This window comes from Puma concolor, chromosome C2 (assembly GCF_028749965.1).
Source record: "Puma concolor isolate L17-30 chromosome C2, mPumCon1.1.hap2, whole genome shotgun sequence".
NCBI lineage: Eukaryota > Metazoa > Chordata > Mammalia > Carnivora > Felidae > Puma > Puma concolor.
Genome location: NC_141675.1, coordinates 61,068,483 through 61,084,030, shown reverse-complemented (window position 1 = coordinate 61,084,030; position 15,548 = coordinate 61,068,483). Strand labels below are relative to the sequence as shown.

General features: G+C 38.9%; 1 protein-coding gene and 1 non-coding gene across 2 annotated transcripts in view; one reads left to right on the top strand and one right to left on the bottom strand.

Annotated features, from left to right (window-relative positions):
• Positions 1-14,162, top strand: part of WDR49 (WD repeat domain 49) — a 153,736-nt gene extending 139,574 nt beyond the window's left edge. Inside the window, exon 18 of the mRNA XM_025913596.2 lies at positions 13,041-14,162. Coding sequence (XP_025769381.2) covers positions 13,041-13,171 — 131 coding nt within the window. The 3' untranslated portion in view covers positions 13,172-14,162. The remainder of the gene's footprint in view (positions 1-13,040) is intronic.
• Positions 4,673-4,779, bottom strand: LOC147577281 (U6 spliceosomal RNA). Its single transcript, XR_015240561.1, has one exon. It is a non-coding gene; the product is annotated as a U6 spliceosomal RNA (small nuclear RNA).
• Positions 14,163-15,548: the final 1,386 nt, after the last annotated feature.

Below are 15,548 nucleotides of genomic sequence, written 5' to 3'. Positions count from 1 at the left end.
GAGAATTTGATACATGTTCTTTATTGATAATATTGGGTTGTCATTGTCCCATTGTTATTGCACTAGACATCTCTAAGTCCCTATTTTCTTTATGCAGAATCTGTGGCACGGACTCTCTGGGCCCTACGTGAGCAGTGGCCATGTTATTTAGTTGTTCGTGTTGTTAATATTTCTAGGTGCCCTCTCCCTTGTTCAAATGGTGTTCAAATCATATTCCCAGGGCAGCTTATTCATATGCTGATTTCTAAAATCAACCACTTTACTATAATAGTACCTATTTTTATCACTTTCATTTAAAATTGTTCTTCTTTTCAGGAGGATGCTGCTGAATTAAAAAAAAAAGTTACAATAAAAGAGCACTTAAAAAGAATCTCAATTACCGACGTATCCCCCCTCCACAATTTCATTACAATGGTCTGCCTTAAATCTTTGTGCTGCATTTTCCACACACGCCTGCCATCCCCGTAATTACAGTGTGTGGAAGGTTATTTGGCAATTGTATGATGAGGGGCATTTTGCCAGACTTACTATCAATATTCTAAACTACCACTTTGGAACTCGGGACAGTTTTCAAACACTTCATAATCTCCTGGTGACTTTTTTAGTCTTGCCTACTGGGTTTTTAATGTCCTGTTGTATTCTCTTTCTTTCCCTTTCAAGTTGAAACATCTTTCATACTCTCTCTTTAGCTTCCAAGCTCTTCCCTGTGGGTTCTCAAACAGCTTGAAACCCCTCTTTGATATGCCTTATTCAAAAACCTAGAAGTGACTTGGAAATGTCTCTGGGTCAGGTTTCACCAATAAATTCCCTAGAACCCATTTATACTGTATCTGTAAAATCTTTAAATTTTTCAATGTAGAGAGGATGCTCCATTGGCTATACCTCAGGTGAATTGTTTTGTTCTTGTTGTTGTTGTTGTTTTGGCAAAGACAAAATGAACAGGACAATTAAAGAGATGACTTTATTGCAAGCTATTGCATAGGGAGAATATTTGCTAAAAGGAATGTCTCAAAGGAAAGGAAAGGGGTCTGACCTGTTACAGAGACGGGTTAGTGAATCCATGAGTCTTACTAGACTTCTGGGGACAGGCACAGAGGGTCTTATCTCGCAGTAGGAGAGCAGAGTCCTCCTTTACTGTTATTTGTCTCCCAAACACATAATAGTAGAGGAGTTTCTTAACTGTCTCTGCTTTCCGGGAGGGAGTACAGGGCTCAGGTAAAGTTCAATACTGTCAGTCCCTCTCTTTTGTTTAAGAGGAAGGAATAGGGGCGCCTGGGTGGCTCAGTCGGCTGAGCGTCTGACTTCGGCTCAGGTCATGATCTCGCGGTCTGTGAGTTCAAGCCCTGCAACGGGCTCTGTGCTGACAGCTCAGAGCCTGGAGCCTGCTTCGGATTCTGTGTCTCCCTCTCTCTCTGCTCCTCCCCCGCTCATGCTCTGTCTCTCTCTCAGAAATAAATAAACATTAAAAAAAAAATTAAAAAAAAAAAAGAGGAAGGAATATGTCTCATCATGGAGCAACCCAGAGGTGATCATAAACCTCCTAGAGGCACAAAGCATGGTCTCAGAAGTGGTCCCTCAGGGATTCTCATTGGTGTTGCTCCTGCAAAACCAGTTGAGCCATATGTTGCGAGTTGGTGACAAAGGTCAGTTGTTCTGGATCCTGAAGAGATCCTGAGAGAAAAGCACAGTGGCAGGCAGCGTAGAGTCTAGATAGGGATTTGGGTTGTTGGGTTTTAGTTCTCAGTTTTAGTCGGGTGTGAGAAGAACCGGGAAAGTTCATTTGGAGTATTGTAGTCAGATACTGAAGGGAACTGGAAAATTTGAAAATCTGTAATAACCGACAATTTGTGCATGTTAACAGTCTCCAGTCCAATCTGCAGGTAGATTCCAAAACGTGTTTCCAAAGCAGGAGAGGAAGTCAATTAGAACTCTACCAGAGGGGGCGCCTGGGTGGGTCAGTTAAGTGTCCGGCTCTCTTGATTCTGGCTCAGGTCATGATCTCATGATTGTGAGATTAAAACCTGCATCAGGATCTGTGCTGACGGTACAGAGTCTGCTTGGGATTCTCTCTCTCCTTCTCTCTCTTGCCTCTCTCCTGCTTGTGTGCATGCATGCTATTTCATGATCTCTCTCTCTCCCTCTCTCAAAATAAATAAATAAACATGAAAAAAAAAATTCTACCAGATGAGACAGAATTTGTGTATCCATTGGCAGGATAACCTGCAATTTACAAAGAGGGACAAAATAGCTCAACAGTGGTGAACTCAGCAGCCAGACTGACAGCTCGGAAGGGTGTAGTAGAGGCAATGTGTGGTTTTCCATTGCAACACAAAATTCTCTGCATCGTTCTTAAACTATAGGGTGAAAGTATACACACAGGCTTTTAGTAAAATCTAATTTACTATGTTTTTGCTTTAGAATATAATCTTAAATCTAGTACCAATAAAGAAAAAAATCACTGATATTGTGAGAAATTTCTCACTGGAACAAATAATTAAAATACAAAAAGGTGGGGCGCCTGGGTGGCGCAGTCGGTTAAGCGTCCGACTTCAGCCAGGTCACGATCTCGCGGTCCGTGAGTTCGAGCCCCGCGTCAGGCCCTGGGTTGATGGCTCAGAGCCTGGAGCCTGTTTCCGATTCTGTGTCTCCCTCTCTCTCTGCCCCTCCCCCGTTCATGCTCTGTCTCTCTCTGTCCCCAAAATAAATAAACGTTGAAAAAAAAAATTTTTTAAATACAAAAAGGAAGCATGAAAGCATGTAGAGATATATTCACTTTAAGTAAGAAATGAGAGACCGTTATGTGTGATGCACCTCAGGAAATTTTAAATAACTAAAGAATGGGCATAAAACAGACATCTTAGAAGTGGAATTCCTTCTTATCATTTTATATCTTTATATGATAGCACTAAATTATCTTGAAAGTCAAACACACACACACACACACACACACACACACACCAAAATTTGGGTCCTACAAGACAGACATTGTTAATATGTGAAAAGCATCTGTTAAAAGGTTCAACAGATGCCCCACATATATCATCAGGGAAATACAAAGTGAAACAACAATGAGATACCACTCCTCACCTGTGAGAATGGCCCAAATCTAGAACATTGACACCATCACATGCTGACGAGGGCATGGAGCAACAGGAAAATTTATTCATTGCTGGTGGGAATGCAAAATGGTACAGCCACTTTGGAAGACAGTTGGCAGTTTCTTACCAAAGGAAGCATACTCTTACCATTTAATCCAATAATCATGCTCCTTGGTATTTAGCCAAAGGAGGTGAAAACTTACATACACACAAAAGCCTGCACATGGGTGTTTAAAGCAACTTTATTCATAATTGCCCAAACTTGGAGGCAACTAAGATGTTTTTCACTAAGTAAATGTCTAAATAAATTGAGGTACACCCAGATAATCGAATATTATTCAGCACTAAAAAGAAATGAGCTATTAAACCATGAAAAGACACGGAGGAATCCTAAATGAATGTTACTAAGTGAAAGAAGCCAATCTGAAAAGGTACATATGATGATTCCAACTACATGACATTCTGGGAAAGGCAAAACTATGGTAAAAAGATGAGTGGTTTCCAGAGAAGGGGAGATAAGACGAATGGGAGCAGAGGGTTTTCTAGGGCAGTGAAAATACTCTGTACGACATTATAGTGAGGGATATAGGTTATTACTCTTTTTTCCAAACCTATATAATGTACACCACAAATAGTGAACCCTTATGTAAACTATGTACTTTGGGTGATTATGATGAGCCAATGTAGATTCATTCTCGGGGAAACATGTACCATTCTGGTGAGTGATGTTGATAAAGGGGGAGGCTATTCATGTATGGAGGCAGGGGATATATGGGAAATCTTTGTACCTTCTTTTCAATTTTGTTTTAAACCTAAAACTGCTCTTGGAAAATTGAGACTTTATCCCTATGTAAACTAAAGTTCAAATACATTAAAATCTGAAATAAAAAAAAAATTGAGTCTTAAAAAAAAGTTCAACAGGTCCTGAACCACAGTCATTTAAGCATTATATGAAGACTGTTAAAGCATTTAGACCAATCCTCACCACCTTGCCAACAACGTTTTGCTTTGGTACCATATTGTTATTCAATGATGGCTGAAGTTGAATGACAGCGTGGCTATACTGATCTAGAGTCTATATTCGGGAATTAGAAACTTGGTCAGCAGATAATAGCATGGGCACAACCTGGGATCATGCTAGAAATGTAGCAGCACAGGCCCCAGCTCAGCTCTATTGAATCAGAATCTGCATTTTAACAAGATTTTTAGGTGATTCTCATGCACATCAAAGTTTGAGAAGTAGTTATCTAGAGGACTTAGAATAGGATGCAGGATGTGAATTAGAAGGTTTTCAGAATACTGTATATTCATCAACAAACAACAGCTGGTAATTGCAGTGCTATGTTTAGATCGCCATCAAGTCCTTTCTTGCCAGGATGCCTTTGTGAGCTTTGCCATTATTGCTTGTCTAATATGGTTGGTTGCCAATCAGGGGACAAGGGAAGGATCAGACGATAAAAGATTAACTTTGCTTTACTACGTTCACTGAATCCTTTCATTTTATTGGAAATGTTTTAATAGCTTCATGACCACCACATCTTTCATTTTCATGACCTTTTTTTTTTTTTTTTTTTTTAACTATGGAACGCTTCACGAATTTGCGTGTCATCCTTGCGCAGGGGGCATGCTAATCTTCTCTGTATCGTTCCGATTTTAGTATATGTGCTGCCGAAGCGAGCACTCATTTTCATGACGTTTAAAACACCTTTTGGGTATCATTATAACAAACCTTGTTGGACAGCCACCTATAAAATGAAGGGGTGAAGGTATAAATGTCACATTTTCCCAGGTAGGAAATGGTAAATGTAAATGGTTACCCATAACATTAGATATTGATTTTTAAGAGCAGGGGCTGTGGTAAGTGGATGGATACATGGATACATGACACGGAGAACCACCTTTCTCAGGTCTGTAGAATGCAAGAATTCCAAAGTTTGAGAAGTGAGCCCCACCCTTTGCATTCCTGGAGGTATCTTCATTCATTTGTTCATTTATTATATATATATATATATATATATATATATATATATATATATATATTCATTTATTATTTACTCATTTAAATTTGTTCATTTAGTTTATATACACACACACACACACATTTAATATTTCCGTGTACCAGACACAATGCTGGGTACTATGAATATATGAGGTATAAAGGCAGACAAGATCTTTGCTTTTGTTGACTTTACCACCTAGGGGAAAGACAGACAATAAATAAGTAAATATAAGAAGATAAGATTGGATAACGATATTGTAAGAGGTAAGAGTCATGAGGAAAGCACAATAATGTGATAAGACATGACTAGGGGGCATCAGCAAAGGTTCCTCTGATTTTTTAGCTGAATCCTGAAAGAAAGCACTCCCACTAAATATTAGGGGTAGAATTTTCCAAGGAAATTATCCAGAAGTGTAAAACTATTGAGTTGGGAACAGGGTTGACATGTTCTGGGGGCAGAAAGAAAGTCGCTGTTGCTGGGGTAGTGTGAGAGAGATGGAGACTGGTACAAAATGAGATTGAAGAGGCTAGGGATCCGGTCATGTGGGGCCATGTAGCTTGCACAAGGAATTTGGATTTAGGTGTGAAGGGAAGCCTTCAGAGGCTAATGTACATTAACCGTTACTAGCCCTTCTAAACCAAATACTCTTCAAGATTCAAAGTAATTTGTTGAGGGCAAGAAGTGGGAGACTTGAGGTCCCATATAATACCTATTGTATTATTGAGATATTGAGAGTGCTTTAAGATCAGCTATATATTTGAATAAACACAAATTTTCTTCACATGGAATATCCCAACAGACTCTAGTCACAAACCATCAGAATCTTTTTTTTTTTCAACGTTTATTTATTTTTGGGACAGAGAGAGACAGAGCATGAACGGGGGAGGGGCAGAGAGAGAGGGAGACACAGAATCGGAAACAGGCTCCAGGCTCTGAGCCATCAGCCCAGAGCCTGACGCGGGGCTCGAACTCACGGACCGCGAGATCGTGACCTGGCTGAAGTCGGAGGCTTAACCGACTGCGCCACCCAGGCGCCCCACAAACCATCAGAATCTTGACAAACCAGTCTGTTTGTCTCAATAGGAACACCTGCCCTTCACAATTGTCCTATAGTACACAATGTCCTTTATGGCAAGTGTACCAGTCAGGTTTCAGGGAAACAGAACCAGCAGGACCATATACTGAAATTTATGACAAGGAATTGGCCTATGGGACTGTGGGGGCTGATTTGGTTTGAGCAAACCCAAAATGAGTAGGACTGAGTGAGAAAGGGAAGATCATGGGCAGAGTGGGCACAGGTTAAAGCTGTTGTCCACAGGCAGCCAGGAAAGGTGAGTTTGAAACTCCATGGATACAGGAAGAAACTCTTGTCCATTGGTAGAATTTTTTCTGTGTCTTCGGGGAGCCCCAGCCTTGCTTTTAAGGCCTTCCAGCTGATTAAATCTGGCTCACCCAGATTATCCTGGATAATCTCTTTTACTTAAAGTCCATTGATTAGGGACTTTAATTATATCTGCAAAATCCCTTCAGAGAAACACCTAGATTAATGTTTGATTGAATAACTGGGAGCTTTAGCCTTGCCAGTTAATACTTCATGAAAACAAGTTATCACAGCAAGGTTAAAGGCATTCTTTTATAATCTTAAATAAGTTCAATAAATGGTTAATGGTCTCTTAGATACATCACACATTCCATTGCAGACTCCCTCACATCATCATATGAAAACATTGTGCCATAAACCTAGCAGATGTTGTTACTTTGAATACTAAGATGAATTGATTACCATTATCCATTTAGAAGGTGTTAGGTTAATGACATCATTTTTGCCAAATAAAAGAGTTTGCCAGTGAGCCAAGAAGTTTTAATAGGCCTCATATGCAAACACCCTTGTGAGTATTAATAGTTGCTGGAAGTTTTATTGTTCCCGGTTCCAGGAAGCCCCACTTGCAAGCAGGAATCACTTCCGGGTAAGCATTTCTGGTGCGTTTCCTAAGAGAAATCTCAGAATAAAAGGACCCAAGTCTACAAAACTTTAATAGTTTGTTGAGATTTATTTTCTCATCCCAAATAAATAGCTAGTTTTATGAATAATTATATATTTGTAACTTTATATTTTTTCTTTAAGAAAGCCCCCCCCAACTTGTAAGCTTTGGGCCCAGGAAACGAGGATCCACACTTGCATATGAATTTTTTTTTAAATTTTTTTATTTTTTAACGTTTATTTATTTTTGAGACAGAGAGAGACAGAGCGTGAACAGGGGAGTGGCAGAGAGAGAGGGAGACACAGAATCTGAAACAGGCTCCAGGCTCTGAGCTGTCAGCACAGAGCCTGACGCCGGGCTCGAACTCACAGACTGTGAGATCACGACCTGAGCCGAAGTCAGATGCTTAACCGACTGAGCCACCCAGGCGCCCCTGCATATGAATTTTTTATCACCTTTTTTTAACTAAACAAAAAATGACTTACTTGGGCAAGATTTTCTCTCAAGGCCCTATCAGTTAGTTATTGGTATAACTGTCCTGAAACCCAGTCAATTATGTAGAAATTCCTCATCTAGTTGAGAGACAAATCTCAATAAAACAGTGAGAGTTTATTTCAAAAGGAAATTTCTGGCTTTCATAGTGGATTTCAGGAGAGCTCTAAGGCATTCAGAATGTCTCATGATTCTCAAATGCTAATCCGCAGGCATACAGGGCAGAATCAATGGCTAATATACAGAAATCCATGTATCTTACACTGCTGGGATTAGACAAATGGAAAGTATTTTCATTTGTAGCTTTGCTTAAGAGATAGTCCAGGTTTATTCATTTTTGTGCTATTGCTAAAAACCAAAATATACACGGTCAAATATTAGAACATAAGAAAAATTATTCAGTGAGAAATCTCCCTCTCCTCTATCACACTGGTTTGTTCAGTTTCCGGTATCACTTATTTCTGGAATCCACTAATATGAGTTTCTTTTTTTTTTAAATTTAATTTAATTTTTTAAAATTTACATCCAAATTAGTTAGCATATAGTGCAACAATGATTTCAGGAGTAGATTCCTACTGCCCCTTACCCATTTAGCCGCCCCCCACACAACCCCTCCAGTAACCCTCAGTTTGTTCTCCATACTTATGAGTCTCTTCTGTTTTGTCCCCCTCCCTGTTTGTATATTATTTTTGTTTCCCTTCCCTTATGTTCATCTGTTTTGTCTCTTAAAGTCCTCATGTGAGTGAAGTCATATGATTTTTGTCTTTCTCTGACTGACTAATTTCACTTAGTATTATACCCTCCAGCTCCACCCACATAGTTGCAAAAGGCAAGATTTCATTCTTTTTGATTGCCAAGTAATACTCCATTGTATATATACACCACATCTTCTTTATCCATTCATCCATCAATGGACATTTGGGCTCTTTCCATACTTTGGCTATTGTTGATAGTGCTGCTATAAACATGGGGGTGCATGTGTCCCTTCGAAACAGCACACCTATATCCCGTGGATAAATGCCTAGTAGTGCAATTGCTGGGTCGTAGGGTAGTTCTATGTTTAGTTTTTTGAGGAACCTCCATACTGTTTTCCAGAGTGGCTGCACCAGCTTGCATTCCCACCAACAGTGCAAAAGAGATCCTCTTTCTCCGCATCCTCGCCAACATCTGTTGTTGCCTGAGTTGTTCATGTTAGCCATTCTGACAGGTGTAAGGTGGTATCTCATGGTGGTTTTGATTTGTATTTCCCTGATGATGAGTGATGTGGAGCATTTTTTCATGTGTCGGTTGGCCATCTGGAAGTCTTCTTTGGAGAAGTGTCTATTCATGTCTTTTGCCCATTTTTTCACTGGATTATTTGTTTTTTGGGTGTTGAGTTTGGTAAGTTCTTTATAGATTTTGGATGCTAACCCTTTATCTGATATGTCATTTGCAAATATCTTCTCCCATTCTGTCGGTTGCCTTTTAGTTTTGCTGATTGTTTCCTTTTCTGTGCAGAAGCAATATGAGTCTCAGTGTATCCTTTGAGGGTTTCTGTATGCACTGATGATTTTAGATTTTGACCTCTGCTTTCTCTGGGTTTTGATTTTCCTGGTATACTTTTCAAATCCTTCCATTTCAAATTTTTGGAGTCACTTCATTTTAGATGTGTGCTGGGTTTTGCTTTTGATCCAGCTAAAAAATAATTTTTATGATCATGATATTGAGCACATTTAAATTTGTCAATATATTATATATAAAAATATACATTATATATTGTTTGGTTTTATATTTCTCACACTCTTTTTTATGTCATTCATTGGTTATATGGGTTTTAAAGTTTTCACTGGATCTGTAATTTTTTCTTTGTTTTTATTTGGGGAGGGTATTATACATTCTAGTGGTAACTTTATACTCATAGGTTGGTATAAGTCTTCTAGCCCTTCAGTTTTCTAGGACAGTAACCATTACATCCATGTTGACTAATGATAAAATGAGCATGTTTCTTCACTCCCCTCTTTCTCTTCTTTTTTTTTTTTTAATTTAATATTTATGTATTTTTGAGAGTGAGAGACAGAGTGTGAACTGGGGAGGAACAGAGAGGGAGGGAGACAGAATCTGAAGCAGGCTCCAGGGTCTGAGCCATCAGCCCAGAGCCTGACGCGGGGCTCGAACTCACAAACTGTGAGATCATGACCTGAGCTGAAGTCGGACCCTTGACGACTGAGCCACCCAGGTGCCCCTCTACCACCTAATTTTATTCACCAATGTGATCTTTTTTTGTGCTTCTTTTATTTTGCTAAATGTATTTATACTACTATTCCTTGACTTGTTGGTTTAAGTGCTTTGTTTCTTAGCTGTTGCTGATTTATCATGAATGAAGCTTCTCCCTAATCGTTCCAGTTTTTGTTAAATTGTATCATTTTGACATTGTCAGGCATGTGGCATTTACTGTCTGTTTTGTTATCCTACGCTTCATATTATTTTAATCTCACTTCTACATGTAAAAATATACAGCACTCTCCACTAAGTCTTTTTCTAAATTTTCCTCAGTCATCCATCAGTTTACTTTGTAGTAGTTTTCTCGAAAAGGTCTCTTAGAAACAACAGTCCCCGAATTTCCTGAATGTTGAAAATTTGCATTTTTAGATTTGTTGAAACTTTTGTATTTTTAGATTTGAGGCGCAGCTTGAGTGTGTATAATATCCACACTCCACACGTACTTTCCTTGATTTTCTTGTTGGCGTCGCTCTCTCTTCTGGTATTGATCATTGCTGTGAAGATATCTAATGCAAGATACACATTTCTCTCCTTTTAAGTGACTTGATCATTTTGTCTGGCTGCCAAATGATTATCTTTAAAGTCTAATAATTTGACGAAGATGTGCTTCGGTTTGACTTCTGATTCTGTTATTCCTGGTGCCACAGTATGTCCTTCCTGTGTATGTCAGATTGTCTCTAATTTAAGGAAAACTTTACACATAATACCTTCAAATATTTGTTCCATTTTGGTGTTCGTTCTGAAGGACTCATCTGATTGTTGTGTTGGTTGAATCTATTTCTTTTTCAGTGTCACTTTCCTCTCTCATTTCTCTTCTTTTCATTTTCACCTTATTATATTTGTTTGTCTCATTTGTAAACTCCATTTCCCATTATGTTACCACACACTTGTGAGTGAAAATCTCACTTGTGAGATTTTTCCTGAGCTCTGCCAGCTCACTTTCCTCACTTCCTGTTGTGACATTTCCGGAGCTCTTTCACTTCTGCTCTGTGATCTTCCTTTACAGAAATAAGTGCTTTTTCGAGTTTTAAAATATAGTTTGTGACAAAGCGCTTAGTAACAATATTTATCTGGCCAGCGTGGCAGCGTATTTCTGGAGGTAGTTTATGTATTGATTCATTCTTCTCTTTTAAAAATTTTTTTAATGTTTTTATTTATTTTTGAGATAGAGAGAGAGAGAGAGAGAGAGAGAGCAAGCAGGGGAGGGGCAGAGAGAGAGGGAGACACAGAATCTGAAGCAGCCTCCAGGCACTGAGCTATCAGCATAGAGACCTACCTGGAGTTCAAACCGTGAGATCATGACCTGAGCCAAAGTCAGACGCTCAACCGAGCCACCCAGGTGCCCCTCTTCTGCCCTTTTTGAAGTTTGTTTTGTTTTGTTTCTAATTTTGCTTATAGTCCTTTGTGTCCACTCTATGCCATTTTTTTAAATTTCCTGTCTTAATTAGTTTTAATGAGTTGGATTTTTTTAGACCTGAAGTTTGTAGTAGGTCCCTAGGGGAGAGTTTGTGGTGTGGGATTGGAGTGGCCTTCAGTTTTTACAACTGACAGGCAAACTGCTTTTAGGAAAAAAATGGCTCATGTGCGTGATTCTTCACGTAGCCCTGCCTCATCTGTGTCTCTGAACCAAACAAGGTGTCGTGGAGGGCTTTTGCTTCCGGCCTTGTTCACCTCTGTTTGCATCCATAGATATAAATGAAAGATAAAGCATTTGTACTGCAGGGTGAGCCCCTCACCTTTAGTCAGTGTCTTTTTGCTAGAACTTTCTGAGATGCTGTGGCTGCTGGCCTTCTTACACTTTCAGACTCATCACCTTATCTCCTGTAACAGCTCTTTGGCTGCCCTTGTTCCTATTTTGCAGGCTGCAGGTTACCTCTATCTTTGGGCTTCACTCACGTGGAGTTTGTTTGCCAAATTATTATTTGTTTTCATTTTTCCTGGTTGTTCTAGTAAAATATTCGAGAGAAAATGGGGAAGGATATTGACTTATACAATCATGTTTATATGGGAAGTGGAGAGGGTTTTTTTTGTTTTTTGTTTTTTGTTTTTTCCTCCTAGTTCATATATATAAAGATGGCAGTATACGGTGAAGTTGTTCAATGTTTATGTAGTTTATTTCATATTCCTCGGGGTTGCCATTTAAAGTATTCCTTTGTCCCGCTCCAACCTCATTCTCTCTCTGTTTTGAACCTTGGTCACATTGTACTGAATTATTCAGAATTACCTGAACGGTGGCTCTTGTTTCTCCACACTTTGGTTTGCTTTGTTCTCTCTCGTTGACATTTCCTTTCCCTCTTACTAACCCTTCTTCACCTCCGTGGCCCTTCTTATCAATTAGAATCCTATCTGGACTTCAAAATCTGCCTCAAATAGTGTCTAATTCTTCAAGCTTTCCCTCTGATCTCTGCATATTGTTACAATCTCTTTATATGCTTAACCAAAATTTCTGTTGCTCCTATTTTCTCAGAACTGTAACTTATTGTACTTGATATTTTGGTCATTTGGGCACTGTGCCTGCTTTCTACCAGTTGGAAGAAGGCCTGCGACTGAGTCATATCTGTGCCTCATTTATGCCCAAGCATAGGACATTGTGCATAATATACATCCAGTAACCATTTGTTGAAATGATAGAATTAAGCAAAAGGCCAAAATTATTTTCTCGAATGCATGGCACAATTTCCTCCTACATCTCACTGATGCATAAGACGGCCACTCATGGGGGATAATTTGGCTCTTTTTTTCTGAAGCCACAGATCCCTGTAGATCAAAGTATCTTATAAGGACGTGATTGCAGAAGAGCTTGTTTAGTGGTGCAGACAGTCAAACTGTGTTTTGATTGTTTTCATTGTCTTATTTCAATACAGAATAATCTGTTCTTGGCTTATTATGAGTCTTTGATAGCTGCTAAGTAGATGAAAAAGCAAAAATGGAAAACACAAGCTTCTTTAGTCTTCTACTGAAAGTGGTGGAAATCATCATGATATAAATACACTAATAGAACAAACTCTGTTAAAATTTAGCTTTTTAATTTAAACCGAAGTCAAAGAAATAGCAGGAACTTAAGAGAAAATCCCCCCAGATACACTCTTGGTGTTAGAAACATACACATTTTCAGATGAATTCAAATGGGAATTTTCTCCCCACTATTTCATTTAATTGGGCCTCTTACCAAGTATAATTTACATGTTATTTTCTTCATCATTTTGTAGCTTTGAACGCTGTATTTGATGAGAAAAACCTGTTCCCCAAAGAAATTCTGGATCGTGAGCGAAGAGCCAAGCAATTATATCAAGAAACAAGTAGTGAAGTGAAGATTAAAAGAAATAAGAAGCAATTATAATTGAAACAAAAATAAATATTTCATTGTCACATAAAATATGAATATAAAATGCAGAGAGGAATCAAGAATTCCGTGCCATTCTTCGACTTTATATTTAAAAAAAGATTTTTTAAATGTTTATTTATTTTTGAGAGAGAGATTAACAAAGTGTGAGCAGGGAAGGGGCAGAGAGAGACAGAGACACAGAATCTGAAGCAGACTCCAGGCTCAGAGCTGTCACCGCAGAGCCTGGTGCAGGGCTCGAACTCAAACTGTGAGACCATGAGTCAAACGCTCAACCAACTGAGCCATCCAGCTGCCCCTCCTTGACTTTGTATTTAACCTTCAGAAAGTTTCGCCTTCAGACAACGTCTTAGTGCTGCTTTTATCCATCACCTTTCACTTTCTGTGCATTGTTAATAAAAGATAGATTGGACTACAGAGGGGCCAATATTAACTGGTATCATCTATTCCCAAGTGGTTTTATATAAAAATGTACATTTTCAGAGCAATGCATTCTAACCAGTTGCCCTTCTGGTTGCTTCTATAGGCAAATATTTTTGATCAATTATTATTATAAAAACCTGCCTTGAAGTTAAATATGGAAAGTACTAACACAGCGAATATCTACAAACTTAACTAAGAAAACCATTTCCACGTATTTACATACTTTCTAGTTTTTTGAAAATGATTCTGATAATACAGTCAGACCATGTCAGTAGCAGCTATTCCTATTAATTCTTACAGATTTATATCCATTCTTCTGTGTACCTATTGAGAAATTACTGCATATGTTCTGCTTCTGTATTTTGTCTTACCATATTATTGAAGAGCATAGCACTACCAAAGAGGTAATAGTCTCAGAAAAAAAAAAAATTGTTTTGAAGAGACTGGGGCTAGGTATAGGACTCACTCTATGTAGAAGCTCAAGTGGGAAATGTTTGGTTCTGAAAAACAATGCCTCGCTTTTTGGATCCATTTTTCTTTATAAATGTCATCATCTACCAGGTAACCAATATTCTTACGCTGCTTCATTTATTGTGTTCTGTAGGAGTAATTAATAAATTCATTCATATAACTTTAGTTACTACACATTTGCATTTTAAAGACTTCTTTCGGGGCGCCTGGGTGGCGCAGTCGGTTGAGCGTCCGACTTCAGCCAGGTCACGATCTCGCGGTCCGTGGGTTTGAGCCCCGCGTCGGGCTCTGGGCTGATGGCTCAGAGCCTGGAGCCTGTTTCCGATTCTGTGTCTCCCTCTCTCTCTGCCCCTTCCCCGTTCATGCTCTGTCTCTCTCTGTCCCAAAAATAAATAAATGTTGAAAAAAAAAATTTAAAAAAAAAAAAATAAAAATAAAGACTTCTTTCAAGACCATTTGTATTTTTTAGAAGAATTTTGTACTAACACACACAAGTAAAGGAAATAATTAATATATGAGGGGTCTATTCTGTTCAGTAACTGCAAAATTTCATTGCGTTTAAGCCTCACAGTAATCGTATATCTATTATAAGGTTAAAATCTGAGATTTGGATTTGTTAGAAGAATGCCCAATTATCTATGGCAGAGTTGAGGTTGAAGCCTGGGTGTGTTTTACTCCAAAGAGTGTGGTTTTGCACTTCAACTTTCTGTTCACTCTCTTCTTGTCAGTATAAAGTCGGTGGACTGAACTTTAACAATGGAGTTTCCAGAATCAGTGGAGCAAATGTTTTAGCTGGTGAGGAAGGAGGCAGAGGAAAGGTTTTCAGAAGACACTGCCCATTCCATTTACATTTAAGTGCATCCTGATCAGACCCTGTGACGTCTATGTATACTGCTTTTCCCCCTCCTTGAATGACAACCACATGTGGGAAAGATTTAAAAGAAACATATATTTGAATGTATCAGCCAACAAATGTTGGTGAATGTTATCAGAGTGATAAAGACTCTGGAAACCATGTTCCAGAGAAACAGGTAAAGAAATGGGGAAGTCTGGCATAAGAAAGAAAATTCTTGGGACATATAACCTATTCTCAAATATTTCAAAGCTGCAGTGAGGAAAAAGAGTAGAAGTAGAGCCAATGGACACAGTTTTAAGGAGGCAGATTCTAGAATTCTTTCCCGATACCTGCTAAAACAGGAAGGGATTTCTCGTCTTCCCTTGCCTTCCCATCTTGGTGGAGAGGAGTTGGCAGCAGGCTGGCTGCATGGCTGTGAAAGGAAGAAGGAGGAGCTGAGAGAAGTCATATGCTCACTGGATCCAAGAGTATGGGACTGGGGAGTGGGAGGAGTGTTTAGGTGGTGGAAAGGCAGAGAGGGTGAGTAGAGGAAATGGCCGGCACAGTTGGGAGGTTGCTTACACTGAGAAAGTAAACATTGACTAAGTAAATGAATAAATTCGTGAATATATTAAGAATGAGAGG